The following is a 17,603-nucleotide window of genomic DNA, read 5'->3' as shown; positions in this document are numbered from 1 at the left end:
TACTAGAGGTCAGCTCCTAAGCTTTCCAAATAATATTGGGAGCAGCAGACCAGAACTGGCATCATCTCTGAAGCACACCCCTCATGAGGCCGGCTGCCCTTCCGGGGGGCCCGAGGCGCCTCAACATCTGGCTCAGCTCTTCCTCTGGGCTCCACCTCTTCGGGCCTCCCCAGACCCCACCCAACCCCGGCAGCATCACCCCAGTAAGAGAAGAGCTGCTCTTGCGCCAGCCCTGAGAGAAGGAAGCGCCGGCGGAAACCCGAGGGAGGGGCGCGCCTCTAACTGAGGGGCTCCCGCCCTTCAGCTGACACACCCGGATTCGTCAAGGCCAGCGGAGAGAGCGGCATCTCTCCCGTACCCCAGCCCCGGGAACGGCCGATCGGGGCTGCAGGGAGGAACTGATGCCGGCAGCGCCCGAGCCGCGGTCCCCGGCAAGGCAGACCGGAAGCCGAGAAGGCAGGCAGCCTTGCAGGCCTCAGGCCTCGGCGCGGCTGGGAGGGCTACACCGCTTCGGGGGTCCCGGGGTGAGGCGGACGAGGCCGCGGACCGCGGCGCTCACGGAGCGGCCAGAGGGGGACCCGGCCAGGGAGCGCCTGATTCTGCCCTCCGAGTGCGACGGAACAGCCGTGCCCGGGCCTGAAGGGGGCGCCCCGGGGCAGGCGGGCTTAGGGGTTCCTGAGCGGGGTCCGGGGTAGGGGAGGGGCGTGGGGACCCGAGGGCAGGGCTTACCTCGCGGCGGGACGGCCGGGCCTCCGTGTGCCGGAACTTGGACACCTTGAAGCGGCTCATGGCGACGAGGACGGCGGCGGGTGCAGCTTCGAGGACCCGGGCGTCGGCTCTCAGGTGCACGGACAGCAGCCGCGACTCCCGCCGCCGCCGGCCCCACCCGCTTGAGGCCGCTCGCGGCCACGCCCCGGCACGCCCCCGGCCAATCCCAGCCTGCTCTGGCCCACCGGGCCCCGCCCCGGGCATTTCTCCCCGGGCGGGAGCGCCGCCGGCCCCGCCCCGCAACCAATCGCCGCGAGGCCGCCACGCGAGGCCACGCCCCAATGCCGGCGGGCTGGCCGCGCGGGCGGGGAGGTCACGTGCGGTGCGCTGTCCGCCCCCGACCTCGCGGGGCGCGCGCGGGGGCTGGGGGCACAGTCCCGGTTTTGTAGTCAGGCATTTTTTTCGGGGGGGGGCGGCTCTCCAGCGTCCCGGGCGCGGCCTACGCGGGGCAGACAGGGGGCAGAAGTAGACTAGCTCCATTTCGGACACAGGGACCACGCTCAGGACAGAGGAGCCGCTGGCCGCGGTCACACAGATAGCGGGCAGCGGGGAAAGGAAGGGGAGCTCAGGTCTGATGCACATCCCTATCGCTGGGCTTACTCCCGCGCCTCCGCGTCCCACTCCTCCTGCTTAGGCCAGGTGGACTTGAGGGCAAGGGTGCGGCCTTCAGCATCCCCGCATTAGAGCAAGTCTTGGCGCAGGCCTTGGGCGCCGTAGGGCAGGACTGACACCTGCAATGAAAGCAAGTGTGATTTAGAAATAAACGGAAAGGCAGAAACGTGAGAGAAATAGAGAATAACTTTCAGAGCACCGGTGCCCCACCGATGACTCGCTTAGTCCCCAGACAACTCAGGAAGAAAAGAAAACGGCTTCATTTCACCTGGGGCCATTCATTCCACAAGCATATTTCTCTTTGCTTTGAAAGCGAACTCCAGAATACGCTTTCTGCTTGAGAACAGGCAGAACACCTGCTCAGGCGTGTCTGTAAAAAGGACTTTGATCCGAGGAATGCCAATGATTGCTGCAAAAATTTCCGGAGCGTGTGGCAGAGGAGATCCTGTCCGGAGGTACCTGCCCACGGGGTGATTCTGAAGGTTTGCAGTGGTGGAAGGCACCAACCGACCGCCAGATGCAAGTTCTTTTTTTCAGTTTTCACAAGTAAACTGTGAAGTCTCAAAGGCTACTTACTTCCTACCTGTATCCTACCCAGTGAGTTAAGAGCGACTTTGATCTCCATAAACTGAAAATAAGAGTTCAGTGGAGTTGACTGAGGCCTGGGATTTGGAATTCTGAGCAGTCCAGCAGCCACTGGATACAGCTTTCTCCGGGGAGCCTACACTTGGAACTCTGGAATTCCAGCAGAGTCCACAGTTGTGGACTCCACGGTTGTGGTGTTTGATTACTGCTGATATTACTTCTTTTAAAAACAACAACATGGGGCGCCTGGGTGGCTCAGTGGGTTAAGCCTCTGCCTTCGGCTCAGGTCATGATCTCAGGGTCCTGGGATCGAGTCCCGCATCAGGCTCTCTGCTCGGCAGGGAGCCTGCTTCCTCCTCTCTCTCTGCCTGCCTCTCTGCCTACTTGTAATTTCTCTCTGTCAAATAAATAAATAAAATCCTTAAAAAAAATTTAAAAACAAAAACTGGGTTAAAAAATATACATATGTATGTATATATATGTAAGATTTACAATTTTTAAGTGTACAGTTCAGTAGTTTTAGGGACATTCACAGTGTTGGGCAACAGGTATCCAGAACCTTTTCAGGCAACACTGAGACTCTGTACTCATCAAACAACAGCTCTTCATCGCTCCTTCCCACCAGCCCCTGGTAACCACCATTCTACTTTCTATCAGTTTGACTACTTTATGTAAGCATTCACTTTTTAAGGTTTCATTTTTAAGTACTCTCTTCACCCAACATGGAGCTCGAACTCTCAACCCTGAGATCCAGAGTCCCATGCTCCTCTTACTCAGCTAGTCAGGAGCCCCTAGTCCGACTACTTTCGTTATCTCATGTCATTGGAGTCCTATATTATTTGTCCTTTATTTTCCTTAGCATAGTGTCCTTAGGTTTTTCCTTTTGTAGCATGTGACAGTATTTCCTGCCCCCCCCCCCCCGCTGCCTTTTATTTTCCAAAGTAAGCTCTATGCCCAATGTGGGGCTTGAACTCACAACCAGGAGATCAGGAGTCGCATGCTGTACTGACCGAACCAGCCAGGTTTCTATTATTATCATTTTTTTTTTTTTTTAGGATTTCTGTCCTGATTAAGTCTATTTATTTATTTATTTATTTATTTATTTTTAGGATTTCTGTACTGGTTTAGTCTATTATACCAATGTATGCACCATATAATATATGCCATTAATAGACCCCATTTTATTTATCCATCAACAGCTATTTGGGTTCTCTCACCTTTTGGCTATGGTGAATAATGCTGCTATGAACGTGGACATGCAAATCACACTTTAAGGCCCTGCTTTCAATTCTTTTGGGTATAGATCCAGAAGTGGGTTTACTGAATCACAGAGTACTTATATTTTTTTGAGGTTTCTCCATACCAGATACCGCTTTTAGAATTACAATTATTTTATTTTATTTACTTGATAGAGAAAGAGACAGTGAGGGAGGGAACGCAAGCAGGGGGAGTGGGAGAGGGAGAAGCAGGCTTCTCTCTGAGCAGGGAGCCCGATGTGGGGCTTGATCCCAGGACCTTGGGATCATGACCCAAGCCAAAGGCAAATGCTTAATGACTGAGCCACCCAGGCATGCCTAAAATTACAGGTGTTTTTTTTTAAAAGATTTTATTTATTTATTTATTTGACAGAGATCACAAGTAGGCAGAGAGGCAGGCAAAGAGAGAGGGGGGGAAGCAGGCTCCCCGCCGAGCAGAGAGCCCAATGCGGGGCTCGATCCCAGGACCCCGAGATCATGACCCGAGCTGAAGGCAGAGGCCTAACCCACTGAGCCACCCAGGCGCCCCTAGAATTACAATTATTAATAGTTTAATACCATCTGTTACTATAGACTGTTTAACTCCATGGTATGCAGTAACCTCTTTTTGTATCAACAATATTTGACTTATAACATCCCAGGAAGGGGACACTCAGACATTATGCATTGCAATTCACATGTAAATCAACCAAAAAGAAACCTAAAGATCCAGGCAAAAAAAGAAAAAAAAAGCAAATCATGAAGAATTTAAAAATCAGTTCCTCAAAAGACATCATCAACAGAACAAAAAGGCAATCTACAGAATGGAAGAAAATATTTGCAAGTCATAAACGTGACTGATAAGGGATTCATACGGAGAATATAATAGAGAATTCCTAAAAGTCAGTAACAACAAAAACAAACCACTTAAATTAAATTTGGCAGGTTTCTGGGGTACCTCAGTGGCTCAGTTGGTTAGGCGTCTGACTTTCACTCAGGTCATGATCTCACAGTCTTGGAATCCAATCCTGCATCGAGCCCTAAGTCTGGCTCTGTGCTCAGCAGGGAGTCTGCTTCTCCTTCTCCCTCTGCCCCTCTCCCTGTTTGTGCCCCCGCCCATACATAAATAAAATGTATTTTTGTTAATTGGCAAAAGTTGGGGCATCTGGGTGGCTCAGTCGTTAAGCGTCTGCCTTCAGCTCAGGTCATGATCCTGGGGTCCTGGGATCCAGCCTCACATCTGGCTCCCTGTTCCATGGGAGGCCTGCTTCTCCCTCTCCCACTCTCCCTGCCTATATTCCCTCTCTTGCTGTCTCTGTCAAATAAATAAATAATTAATTTTTTAAAAATTGCCAAAAGTCTTGGATAGACATTGCTCCCAAGAAGATATACCAATGGCCATTAAGGGTATGAAAAGATGCTCAACATCACTAGCCATTACGGAAATCAAAACTCTTGTGATACCACTTCACACCCAACAGGATGGCTACTACCAAGAAACAAAACTCCCAAAAGATAACAGGTGTTGGTGAAGATGTAGAGTAATTGGAAACTTTATGCTCTGTTGATGAGAATGTAAAAGGATGCAACCACTGTGGAAAACACTACAGTAGTTCCTCAAAGAATTAAAAATAGAATTATCATATGATCCAACAATTCCAGGGCGCCCGGGTGGCTCAGTTGTTAAGCGTCTGCCTCCAGCTCGGGTCATGATCCCAGGGTCCTGGGGTCGAGCCCCACATCAAGCTCCCTGCTCAGCGGGAAGTCTGCTTCTTCCTCTCCGACTGCTCCTGCTTTGTGTTCCCTCTCCTCTCGCTGTGTCTCTCTTTGTCAAATAAATAAATAAAATCTTTTTTTAAAAGAGATTTTGTCAGAGAGCGAGCGAGTGCACACAAGCGGGGGAGCAGCAGGCAGAGGGAGAAGACTCTGCGGGACTCGATCCCGGGACCCCGGGATCATGACCTGAGCCGAAAGCATATGCTTAACGACTGAGCCACCCAGACAACCCCAACCTTTTTAACATAAGTTAACTATGCGTCTACAGCAAATGTTCATGTAAACCTTCCAAATTTGCTTGGTGTCACCTCAGTGCTAAAAATTGGGACATTTCCTAAAAGTTTGGATTTCAGCCACTCTGGAAAAATGGAAAGATTTGGCAATGCTAGGTCCACATCCCCACCTGGCAAAAATGGGCCCACTGAGTATTACCTGCCACGATTACTGCGTGTTTTCCCATTCACCACACTCCCCCTGATGCCTCAGTTTATCTGCCACTACTCCACCCATCCTTTACCTGCTTGGCCTCGGCACCTAGGCTTATGATCTGACCTCCTCTCCCAGGAGAGAAATGAACTATGCCCCCGGCTATGTTGAGTCATATGACTATATTTCCATAAACTGAGGGTTGATGGAAACCGAGCAGAAGAATGCCATCTTTCTCATTCCCACAGCCACCAACCCAAGCTCCACAGCAAGGAGAAGGAAGAGACAGAAGAACATCACAGTCCAGAGCCTGGTCATGTCACGTATTCCCAGATCCATTCCAGGTGGAGACAGTGATTCTGGTAGAGAGACCTCAGAGCTCTGAGGCTGTTGCAAAACTGAGCGGAAAAAATTGTGAACTGCAAGGTTGAACTGACTGGCTCCAAGATTCCTTGCAGTCCCATGAGTCTAAAAATTATCAGCTTTGTTTCTCTACACTCCTACTGACTCCACTTCACTGTTTGTCTACAAGGACACTGGAAGGCCTCTCTCTACCCTAAAGGGCAGTTTATCAAAAAGTGGATCAAATTCCAGCAAAACAAGGATGTCTGGTTAACTTGGGGCCAGGATGATTTCCATTTCACAGGTGCTGTTTCCAAGAGTAATGACTAGCAAACAAGAATTTAGGAATCCATTGTAGTGAAGTCCTCCTTCTAGAAAACAAAACACTTTATGTACTTGAAAGGATATTAGCAGAGAGGAAAAGGCAGCAAGGGAAAAATAGGGAAGGAAAAAAAAGGCACAAAAACATTGAAAGAACCTCAGGATGCAACCTTATTCTAAACTGTGAGGCTAAAGAAAAGAAGTTTCCATGTTGATGTTCCCTAATCTTCTGTGAAGTTAGTGGTTTGCATAAGTCAGAATTTTGGCAAGAGAGTGTTGGATGGATTCAATGACAACAAAAAAAATCCTTAGATCTAGTTATCTGCCCTTGAAATGACTGTTTAAGATGCATGGTAGGGGTGCCTGAATGGCTTAGTCTCAGTTGGTTAAGTGTCTGCTTTCGGCTCAGGTCATGATCCTGAGATCCTGGGATTGAGTTCTGCACCAGGCTCCCTGCTCAGCAGGGAGACTGTTTCTTCCTCTCCCTTTGCCTGCTGTTCCCTTTGCTTGTGCTCACTCTGTGTCAAATAAATACATAAAATCTTAAAAAAAAAAAAAAGGAAAAGCACTTGTAGTTCTCAGCACAGAAAAAAATTATGCAGCAAAATGCATTTCAAAAATTGGCAAAAACTCTCCTTATCCCATCCCAGCATGACAGTGCACCTCGCATTATTATTATTATTATTATTATTTTTAAAGATTTTATGTATTTATTTGACAGAGAGAGATCACAAGTAGGCAGAGAGGCAGGCAGAGAGAGTGAGAGGGAAGCAGGCTCCCCGCTGAGCAGAGAGCCCGACGCGGGACTCGATCCCAGGACCCCGAGATCATGACCTGAGCCGAAGGCAGCGGCTTAAACCACCGAGCCACCCAGGCGCCCCTCGCATTATTATTTTTTATTTCTCAAATGAAGGCATACCCACATGTTCTTAGAGCTCTGAAGTTTTACTACTCCAAGTGATTTGTTTTGATATTTTAAAGATTTTATTTATTTATTTGAGAGAGAGAGAGAGATCACAAGCAGGGGCGGGGGGTAGAGGGAGAAGCAGACTCCCCACTAAGCAGGGAGCCTGATGCAGGACACAATCCCAGGACCCGAGGATCATGACCTGAGCCAAAGGCAGAGGCTTAACTGACTCACCCACCCAGGCACCCTTGTTTTAATTTTTTACAGTAATGTGAAATGGTTCTAGCAGACACAACATTTAATTTTTGTGGTTATAATTTACAACGAAAGGGAATTCTCATAGAAAAGACTGTCATTTTCTAACGTAATGCTTTTCACACTGGAGTTCCCTGACTGCCAGAGGATCCAGAGCTTTATTCTCAGTGTCTGATTTCTTTTTCCTTTAAAAGAATTTCTTTCATTTCTTCGGTTTGTGAAACATTGCTGAAGTTTAAGCCTCTTTTGGGCAGAAGAATATTTAGCTGCGAGCCAGACACCTGTGGTTTATTTAAAGGGTCATTTAGGAAATCATTAGCACAGAGGTCCCACTGGGGAACACACAGGGGACCAAGGCGAGGACAGTTCGTCTCCTTGTTTTGTAGGGAACTGCTCCCACGGCAGATGTCATTCATGCCAGGCAACATCTGGGTCACACATCCCGTACCCGCTTGGAATTGTCCTATAGTCACTTGTGGAGGAAAGGAAATGCTACAATTAGAGAAACAGCTGCTTTTTATTGCCTCTGCAGAGACTGGCTCAGGTTCCCCGGTCTTCCCTGGAAGGGATCCTCACTGGCTTTGGGAGGGGAACAGTCGTCCCATTGGGTAGTCATGGACTCAGCTGACTCCACTGCAGCCTGATGGTCAGAGTCTGCAGGAAATCACAGAAGAGGCCTACTAGGCCTACTAGGGGTGCCTGTCTGTCTGTCTGAAGAGCGTGCGACACTTAATCCTGGGGTCGGGAGTTCGAGGCCCACACCGGGTGTAGAGATTGCTTAAATAAATAAATCAACTTAAGAACAAAACGAAACAAAACAAAACCTCCCTACTAGCTCTCACTGATATCATTGCCTCAGGAGAAAGGGAAAGGGCCCAGTGGAACAGCGAAATGACAAGTGTGGGGGCGGGGGATGCTTGTGAGCCTTGCATGCCTTTTGCAAGTAACATTTGCTTCTTCTTAAAGCTAAATATTTTGGCTTTAGACTGGAGAAGGGCGGGGAGCAGTGGATGATGGACACAGGATACATTCTGCCTGGGGGGATGTGCACAGATGTGGCCCGTGTGCTCCTCCCAGTTTTTGGCAACAAGCCTGGGATGGGTCATTTTGTGTCCTGTCCCAGTTGAAGTCTTTGGAAGGCAGGGAAACATTCTGTAGGTGGGGTGGTAATAAATACTTGCCCATGCCTTCTTTTTGTTGTGAGGAGCTGAGGACATTCAGCAGGAGAAAGGACTCTGTAAACTAGCAAGGGCTCTCTGACTAGGAACTATTGATCACAATGACACGAAGGTGCATGATTTAAAGGGAAGAGTTTTGGGTTTTGTTAGGGGGCCCCTGGTGTGGATCTTGGCTCACCCACACACTAGCTCTGTGACCTTGGACGAGTTTTTCATCTTGCACAGCTTATTTCGTTCTGTGCAGGGGATGTGGGGGGAAGGGAGTCCATTTGTACATACAGGAATAGTCTTTGCCTTACCTCACAGGACTGTGATCAAAATAGAAAATATGACAAAGCTCTTTGTGAACTAGAAAGAGAATGTTCTGAACAAAGCTGCATTTTTCAGATCTCTCCATAGCCACCAAGTCTGAAATTGGTCCCACAGAATCTCAAGAATGATGAGTCCCAGTAACAGTGACTCATCATCTTTCTCCCCAAACCAGCTCCTTCCCTGGGGTTTTCAGCTTGGTGTTAGGGGAACAGAAAGAAGCTTATTCATTGTCCCCCCCCCCCCCAAAATTATCCAATCCAGGTAATCTCTGTTGTGAAGATTTCCAGGCTTTGTAACTTACCCGTGTTTACTATTCCTATCATTTCCTGCTTCTCTATTGTGACTAGCATGAAAGGGACCTCCTACAGGGCCTAGGCTGATCTCATCAAGGCGTCGTTCTGGTGGCTTCCCCAAAACCCATTTTCCTCTTCAGTAGTCACCAACACCTACTCCATTTCCCGGGGATTCTCTACTTCCTGAGAGGGAAAGCAGACTCCCCAGCAATCAATCTTCCTGCTATCCCCCCAAACAAGAACACACTCCCCCTTTTAGTGTGATTTTTTAGTATTAATCATTATGGGGAAATTGACAGGGGGAGAACTAAAATACCAAAATATGAGGAAGTTGCAAAGCTGACAAGGTTTTCATATTAGTGAGCCCTCCGCTGGTTCCTAACTAACTCTGAGGTGGTAAATGAAAGTCCTTTGGCCTCTTCTTGTCAACGTTTATTCCTGAAAGTTTTACTTCTCATACAGCACCCTCCCCCACTCTTTCCCCCTAGGTTTTGGGTTCCTTGTGGCCAAGTAACTGTGCCTGAGTTCTGCTTGGTATTCTCAGTGGTTAGCACAGGGCCTGGCACATAGGGCTAAGATATATTGAGCACTTGCTACGGGCTAAATACTGTATGAAGACTTCATGTGGATTATCTCACTCATTCTTCAGACGATCCTTCGAGGCAGTTACCGTTATGTCCCCATTTTAGAGAAAGGAAACTGAGGCACAGGGAGGTAAAGGAAGCTGCCCCAGAACACACAGCTGATAAGTGGCAGAGCTGGGATTCATTCCCAGGCACTCTGACTCCAGGGCCCATACTCTTAACCACTATGCTGAAGACATTTAAATATTGGTTGAACATATTAAATAAACTCTTATGTCCACTTCCCTTGTCATGACAACCTCTGCCTTGTTTCTCTAAAATGCCTCCTCTCTAGCTTCCTTAGCCCAAACTCTCAACTACTCCTTACTTACAATAGTCTTGTAACTTTTTCATTAGATCGGTGGTTTTTATTTTGAAGATTTTATTGATTCACTTGAGAGAGAGAGTGAGAGAGCACAAGCGAGGAGTGGGGAGAAGAAGAGGAAGAAGGAGAAGCAGACTCCCCGCTGAGCAGGGGCACTGGGGCACAGTCCCAGGCACCCCAAACCAGTGTTGTTGTTGTTGTTGTTTTTAAGATTTAATTTATTTATTTGACAGAGAGAGAGATCATAAGTAGGCAGAGAGGCAGGCAGAGAGAGAGGAGGAAGCAGGCTCCTCACTGAGCAGACAGTCCGATGTGGGGCTCAATCCCAGGACCCTGAGATCCTGACCTGAGCTGAAGGCAGAGGTTCAACCCACTGAGCCACCCAGGTGCTCTGGGACCAGTGGTTTTTAACCTTCTTTGAAACTCAGAACCTGTAGAGAATCTTATCAATGAAAGCTATGGCTATACCCAGACTAACATCCACATCCACAAAAATTTGCGTATAATAGGCAGAAGAGGCAAGGAGCACACATCATCTTAAACCCATCAGTGAACCCTCAAGTTCCCTTCTTATTGTTTGGGGGTGGCAGTCCGGTGTGTGTGTGTAAGTTGAAATTCCTTGGTAAGGCTTACTAGACCAGGTTTACCTGTCTAGCCTCATCTCCAGTCACACGCCCCAAGTTTAGGGCTTAAACCTGGCCACCCCCTTTCACACCTCTAAAGACATCTGCTTTTGAAGTTCCTTCTCCTTGGAACATTTTCCCCCTCCACCCCTACCTGACGCACTTGCCATCAAAGTCCAACTGGAATGTTATCTCTCAGATGCCTTCCCTAACACGCCAGGCCCTCCAATTTGTTTCAAAAACTCATCGCCTCTAACATTGTTTATATCTATGACAGCACCGATCGTGTTATGCTAATTGCTAAGGACCCTGTCTCTCTCGATTCACCATTTGCTCCCCCAGAGCAGGGACGGCATGTCATTCATCGTTGGACCCCCCAGTAGTCTAGAAGAACGTGCGTGACACACAGTAGGTGCTCACAAGGTTTATTACACTGATTTGTGCGGGGCTCGGCTTTCCCTCCGCGACTGGCAAGTTCATTACAGATTTGGAGGAGACCAACACGCTTAGGACAGAACCGAATGATCAAAGTCCGCCCAGTGAGGAATCTGCCAGAGAGAAAGTGAGCCTGAGGCCAGGCTTTGGAAGTAGGGGAGAGGCCCCGCGCGCTCCCGCCCGCACAAGGTGAGTAACACTCACGGAAGATGTTGAGTTTCGGGTCGGGAGGAGGAAGACGCACACTGCATGCTGGGATCTGCGCGACTGACAGCCGCACTGCACGGCGGGATTTGTAGTCCCGCCCTTCACCGGGACACTGGGAAGTGACACCTGGCTACTCTCAACCACGTTTTTACACAGATAAGGTACAATCTTGGCCATACAGCACAGAATGATGAGGTTCTTTAGGGCCAGTATACCTAGTTGCACTCTTCAGAACAAATCTCATCTCGGCGTTGGCTACCAGAAAGGCGCATTGGAGTGTTGCTGCACGTGCGCAACGCGTGCGTCCGTGCGTGCGCGCGCACCGGGCCCCGCCTCCGGAAGTGCTATCTCTGCGGCCGCTCACTGTCCTCGCGATGCCTCCTTGAGCCGGGTGGCGCAGGCGCGGTGTCCCTCGGCGAAGATGGCGGCGCGGTGCTCCACACGCTGGCTGCTGGTGGCGGTGGGGACCCCGCGGCTGCCGGCTGCAGCGGGGAGAGGAGCCCCGCCGCCCAGGGGGGGTGTGGTGGGGGCTTCGCTGGGGCACAAGCTGAACGTCACTACCTTCGCGCCTTCCTTTGGAGCGCGGGGCTCCGGGGCGCTGCTGACATTGAGACCCGGTGTCAGCTTCAAAGGTGAGGGCAGGTTCCAGAGCCCGAGTGTGGGATCGCTAAGGCCCGTAATGGAGTGACTCGATCCGGCTACGGGGGTGGCGGGGTGAGGTTGTTTCTGACCTGAATGCGGAATTGCTTGGAGAGACTGACAAGCAGGAGGCAGAGAGGCCCAAATGGCTTCTTAGAAGCCGTGAACCAGGGAGAGCTGCATGGAGCCCCGGCGGCGGTACTGAAACGCTCTGTAGGCCCACAGCCTTCACTTCTCTGTCAACATTTCTAGAAGCCTCTTTCCGGCCCGCCGCTGCTGCCATACCCTGTTCTGTTCCCGTCTCCTCCCTTCACCTTGTGGCCGGACGGGAGGAGATCATTGTTATTCGGTGAGCACCTGTTACGGTGGTGCTAGGCACTTTGTGCCCCATGTCGCTTGATGGTAACAATCCTGCAGGAAGGCTGTAGTCATTCTCATTTTAAAGAACGGGAAACTGAGGTCATAAAGGTAGACGGGAAGAGTCGTCCCAAACCCAGAGCTGTCCTTTAATAGCTTATGCTCCTTCTACCACATGTTTTTAGCTGAAGGGCACACTTAACAGTCTTTCCTAAGGCCTTAAACTAGTGATTGTGATAAAAATACAAACTAACATTTATTGAGCACTTTCCACATAAGAGGCACGGATCGTTTCCATGTGATAGACACTGTTGCTGTCCCATTGTGTAAAGAAACTTAAGCCTAGATGTTAAAACAGCTTGTAGGATGTGACGAAGCAGAAAGATTGTGGAACTTTGATTTAAAGCCAGATTTCTTAATTGTTGGAGGTGATACTGAATTAATACGTATTAAGCCTCTAAGTGTTTTCCGCATTGACGGTTCTGCTTTGTGTTGGATGACTTCCATTGTAGTGAAAGAAGGAAGGAGGAAACATTGAATCAACCATGTGTCTGAATTGTGCTCTTGGTCCTGTTCCCTAGTCATTCTCCAGTTTGATGATTTTGCCCCCTTCCTGGATAGCCTCAAACGGGTGTGTTTTGTGTTTCTATTAATTTTAAGTGGTCTCCCAGGCCTCCACAGTTTGTTACTGTTGTTGAGAGCGCTTTGTCATGGAAAGCCGATCCGTTCCCTGTCATGTGCATGATAAAAATCTGGGCTCCTTAGCATAGCTCAAGGGCCCTTCGGTTATTCCTAGCCCTCGTTAATCATCAGGAGCCTCATTATCTCTAACTACATCCACACGTTACTAAATGCACGAGGACTTTGCTGTGAACCATAGGTGATACATGGTTTAGCAGCCAAGTGAGACACTTTAGAGCCGTAAAGAGGAAGCTGTTGGAAATAACATCAGGACTGTAGGTGTAATTTGGGTGGATTCAAACCTTTCCTTAGCCTGGTTAATTTCTACAGCAACAGTGTCTGCCTTAAAAAAACCTTTCCAGAACTCTCAGTTGGATCATCAGTGGTTCTCAACTGGGGTTGATTTTTCCCTCCGCAGAACATTTGGCAATATGTGGAGACATTTTTAGTTGCCAGCATGTGGCCAGGGCTAGAGGGGGAGTAGAGCGTGCTCCTTAAAAGTAGTTGGCTAGGGTGCTGCTGAACATCCTTTGACATACAGGTATTTTAGTTGGCCAGGGATGCCATAACAAAGAACCACATTTATTCTCACAGTTCTAGAGGCTAGAAGTTCAAGAACAGTGTTTAGGAGGGTTGTCTTTAAAGACCCTACTTCCAATAACTGTCACATTCTGAGGCACTGGGGATTAGGGCCTCAACAGGTGAATTGGGGGTGCATAACAGTAGGAAAGCCCCTCCACCAGGGGGAGTCCAATCCCATCATCAACAATGTGCAATTGAGAAACCCTGATTAGGCGACTCTTTGTATGTGAGTCTGCATGTCCTTGTGTACTAATTATCTCCTTGCACACTGCCTCCGCTCTCGCCTGCAGGACTGCAAGCTCCTCGAGAGTGCTGGCTTTGGCTTTTTTCTTCATCTTGTATCCTCAGTGCCTGCTACAGTGTTAGGATCTTGAGTATCTGTAAGCTCCAGAATGGCAGTTCCTTTGAGTGGTCTGCTGCCTATTCCCAGTGCAGAACCCAGTGCCTGGCAACTCGTAAATGCTCAATGAGTATTTGCTGAATGAATGAATGGTGAATCCAGAAGCTTCTTTGTAGGCAGAAGTTTGACTTGGAAACCTGGAGCTGTCATGATTTTTATGCCTTAACGAGGCTCCCTTTCACCCCCAGCCCTGCACTCTCTATCTTTGATTTTCACAGGATGCGTTGAGGGTTAGGCAGGGCTCAAGGTGGTGTGGGACAGCTCCCCCTGTTTCACTTGGTGACAGCCCAGCCCAGCTTAGTCGACCACATGCACAGAGTGCAGTCAAGGGGGGGCAGAGTGTGTCTGCTGGTGGCTGTTCTCTTGGTCCTGATGCCAGAAGCATGAAAGGGCATATGGCTGTCTGCGTTGGGCATTGACCCGTTAGCTGCTCTGGGGTGATCAGGTTCAGGCATAGGGCCTTTTAACCCTGTGTGTCTATATAGGTGTATTGTTTTTAGGGGAAGGGCAGCAGTTTTAACAGATACTCTTAGATCTGTGACTTTGAACACTAAGAACTATTTCTTTAGTACAGTGGTTCTCCAATTCAGCATGTGGCAGAATCATCACCTGGAGGGCTGATTAAATAGAGGCTACTGCACCTCCAGAGTTTCTGACTCAGGTCTGGGGTGGGGCCTGAAAATGGACATTTCCAACAAGCTGATGGTGCTGCTGGTCCAGGGACCACCCTCCGAGAGCCACCCCAGAAGCAGATCCCCAAGGTTGCATGGTGGAGAGAAGGAAAGTGGAGAATTGTTAAGCATTAAGGGAGACAACACATGTGAAGATGCCTGGCACAGGGCAGGTGCTCGGGTAGTGTAAGAGTGGGACTAGGTCCCTTTCTCATCATCCCACAGTGCAGTCTCTATCTGGAGTGCTGCTCCTTTGGTGGTGTAGTGCGGGTACCACCTCATTGTACTGTGGTCCAGCAGAATCAGCCCTGCCCAGTGGTGTTTGTTTTCTATTCAATGCCTCCAGTGGCCTTGGCCATTTTTGAAGTGCAGTGAGTTAGGTCTCCAGAGGGCTTGGAGGAAAGCCGACTCCAAAGCTGTGACCTCTGTTCCTTCACAGGTATAACCTGGCTGGTCATTGACTCACAATTTCCTTTTGTTGAGCACATTCCCAGAGTGATTTTCTTTCCTTTTTTCTTTTTTAGGAGTAAGAAGTTACCCTTTTGTTTGCACTGCCTCCTTCCACACGAGCTCCCCTTTGGCCAAAGAGGATTATTACCAGATACTAGGAGTACCCCGAAATGCCAGCCAGAAGGAGATCAAGAAAGCCTATTACCAGGTCTGTATGGAAGCCTGGGGCTTTTAGGGACAAGACTGTAGGAGGGATGCTGTTGGTCTAGTCTGCTCACCAGTGAGCCACAGCTGCCCATACGTGTGGGTTACATGTGGCTGACAGTGTGGAATGAGATGAGATCAGTGGGTGTTGCTGGACTGTTCCTCAGGCACATTGGGCCCTGCTCATTAATGCTTCAGAAAAAAGATAGGCAGAACCAAGATTTTTTTTTTTTTTAAAGATTTTATTTATTTATTTGACAGAGAGAGATCACAAGTAGACAGAGAGGCAGGCAGAGGAAGGGGGGGGGAGCAGGCTCCCTGCTGAGCAGAGAGCCTGATGTGGGGCTCGATCCCAGGACTCTGAGATCATGACCTTAGCCAAAGGCAGAGGCTTAACCCGCTGAACCACCCAGGCACCCCCACCAAAGATTTTTATTTTCATTTTTTTTTTGAAAGTTTTTTTTTTTTTAATTTTTAAGATTTACCTATTTATTTGAGAGAATGCGTGTGTACACTCATAGCAGAGCGGGACAGAGGGAGTGGGAGAGAGAGGATCTCAAGCAGACTCCCCACTGAGCATGGAGCCCGACATGGGGCTTGATCTCATGGACCCTGAGCCCAAGAGTTGGATGCTTAGCCTACTGAGCCATCCAGGTGCCTTGTTTGTTTCCCCTTTTTTTCTGTTTACCGGGAGTGCTGTTGGGAACATCCACGTGTAGGTTTCGTGTAGATCTATGTTTTCATTCCTCGTGAGCATGTTCATATACCTAGGAGTGGAATTGAGGGGTCACTGTGATTAAATCCGTGGTTAACCTCTTGAGGTCTGCCGGACTATTCCAAAACAGCCGCACCATTTTACGTTCCCACCGTCAGAGGGTTCTGACTTCCCAACACCCACAGCGACACTTGTTCTTGTCTGTCCTTTCGAGTACAGCCACCCCAGTGAGTGCAAAGTGGGGTCTCACTGTGGTTTTAATTTGCTTTCCTCTGGAGGCTCAGGATGCTGAGCATCTTCCTGTGTGCTTACTGGCCGTTTGCTGGACATGTATTCAGTTTCTTTGTCTGCTCCTGAGTTGTAATGGAATGAGCAAAGGCATGGGCATAGGAAGCAGAGAGCCTGGTTTGGGATCGTGAATAACTTGTTCTCCTTTTGAGCTGGAGGGCAGGGTACCTGATGTGAGAGTGGGAGAGGAGCGAAGTGGTGGAGGCTGGGGCCAAATTAGCGGGAATCGTGAGCTGTTCGTCCTAGAAACTTAAGAGAGAGCAGGGAGGGGCACCTGGCTGGCTCAGCTGGTGGAGCATGGCCTCTTGATCTTGGGGTCACGAGTTTGAGCCCCACGTTGGGTTTTGAGATTACTTAAACATAATAAAATCTTTAATATTCAGAAAAAAGGGAGTAGGGAGCCATTCTAGTTTTTAGGTGTGGAAATGAAAAGATCCGGTAAACCTACACAGTTTAAAAATGGACATGTTTAAAGTAGCCTTTATAGGGAAATTTCTTAGGTCAGACCTTGATGAAAACTTTGGGTGTATTGCATCATTTTATCCTCCTGACAGGCTTGGAGAGGTTATGACATACAGCCAAGGCTCCATCAATCAATACGTGTCGTTCATGAGACTAAAATACCACAAAAGATCTCTCTTTTCCTTAAGCTAATCTCATGAGTATACTGCCATGTCTTGCCTTGGCTTCTGGGACCAGCTTTGTGTCCCACGATGATCTACTGGCTGTCCCTGGAGACCCTGCTTGGGGGTTCACACCAGCCTCTGGCCGGCCTCCATGAGCTGGTGTGAGGACCGGCGTCTCCGGACGCAGGCTGAGTTCAGAGGCACCAGGGGAGCTGTACTCTGCAGTGGCGGAGCTCCTCCTGCTGCGGCCTTTGTTCTGTCTCCCTGACTTCGGGGAGTGGGTGGGTGTTTCTGGCAACCTGCCAGCACCCTCCATCCTCCTGGAAACCAACGTCGGACAGCACATGACCAGTTCTTTCTTTGCAGGCGTAGTGACTTGTATTGCTTTCTTTTGCTGCTGTGGAAGATCGAGGGCTGTTTGATTCTTAGTGTAAAGGACCTGTGGCGTCCATTATTTGCCAGGCGGATTTGTAAAAGAGGGTTAAAGTGACCCGTGAGCCAAAAGCCGAGAGTTAGGCTTACTCTAATGCAGACTTTCCATTGATGAGGGTTGTCGGTCATGGTACACTCCACCTTGGAGGAAAGCAAGTTCCCCACCACAGAAAATAATCTTGTCATGTGTCTCAGGCTTGGGTCATGACCTGACACCCCCCCCCTTTTTTTTTTAATTGTAAAGTCTGTAAAAATTACGTTAAAATGTACCTTTGATGTACACCCCCTTTGAACCCGTATGAATCTCACATGATCATGTTTGTTTAAAATGAGAC

At 49.0% G+C, this 17,603-nt stretch overlaps 2 protein-coding genes across 4 annotated transcripts in view; one reads left to right on the top strand and one right to left on the bottom strand.

The window, feature by feature from the left end:
* CORO7 (coronin 7) overlaps positions 1 to 898 on the bottom strand; it is a 54,966-nt gene extending 54,068 nt beyond the window's left edge. The window contains exon 1 of one of the 2 annotated variants that reach the window (XM_045993860.1): positions 730 to 898. In XM_045993860.1, coding sequence (XP_045849816.1) covers positions 730 to 789 — 60 coding nt within the window. In that variant the 5' untranslated portion in view covers positions 790 to 898. The remainder of the gene's footprint in view (positions 1 to 729) is intronic. The other variant, XM_045993861.1, reaches the window with a different exon arrangement.
* Positions 899 to 11,610: 10,712 nt separating this feature from the next.
* DNAJA3 (DnaJ heat shock protein family (Hsp40) member A3) overlaps positions 11,611 to 17,603 on the top strand; it is a 30,378-nt gene continuing 24,385 nt past the window's right edge. For both annotated transcript variants that reach the window (XM_045993138.1, XM_045993137.1), the window contains exons 1-2: positions 11,611 to 11,855; positions 15,078 to 15,211. In XM_045993138.1, coding sequence (XP_045849094.1) covers positions 11,645 to 11,855; positions 15,078 to 15,211 — 345 coding nt within the window. In that variant the 5' untranslated portion in view covers positions 11,611 to 11,644. The remainder of the gene's footprint in view (positions 11,856 to 15,077; positions 15,212 to 17,603) is intronic.

The sequence above is a fragment of the Meles meles genome, chromosome 21 (assembly GCF_922984935.1).
Source record: "Meles meles chromosome 21, mMelMel3.1 paternal haplotype, whole genome shotgun sequence".
NCBI lineage: Eukaryota > Metazoa > Chordata > Mammalia > Carnivora > Mustelidae > Meles > Meles meles.
Note: the sequence above shows the minus strand (reverse complement) of the source record. Positions and strands in the feature narration are given on the sequence as shown.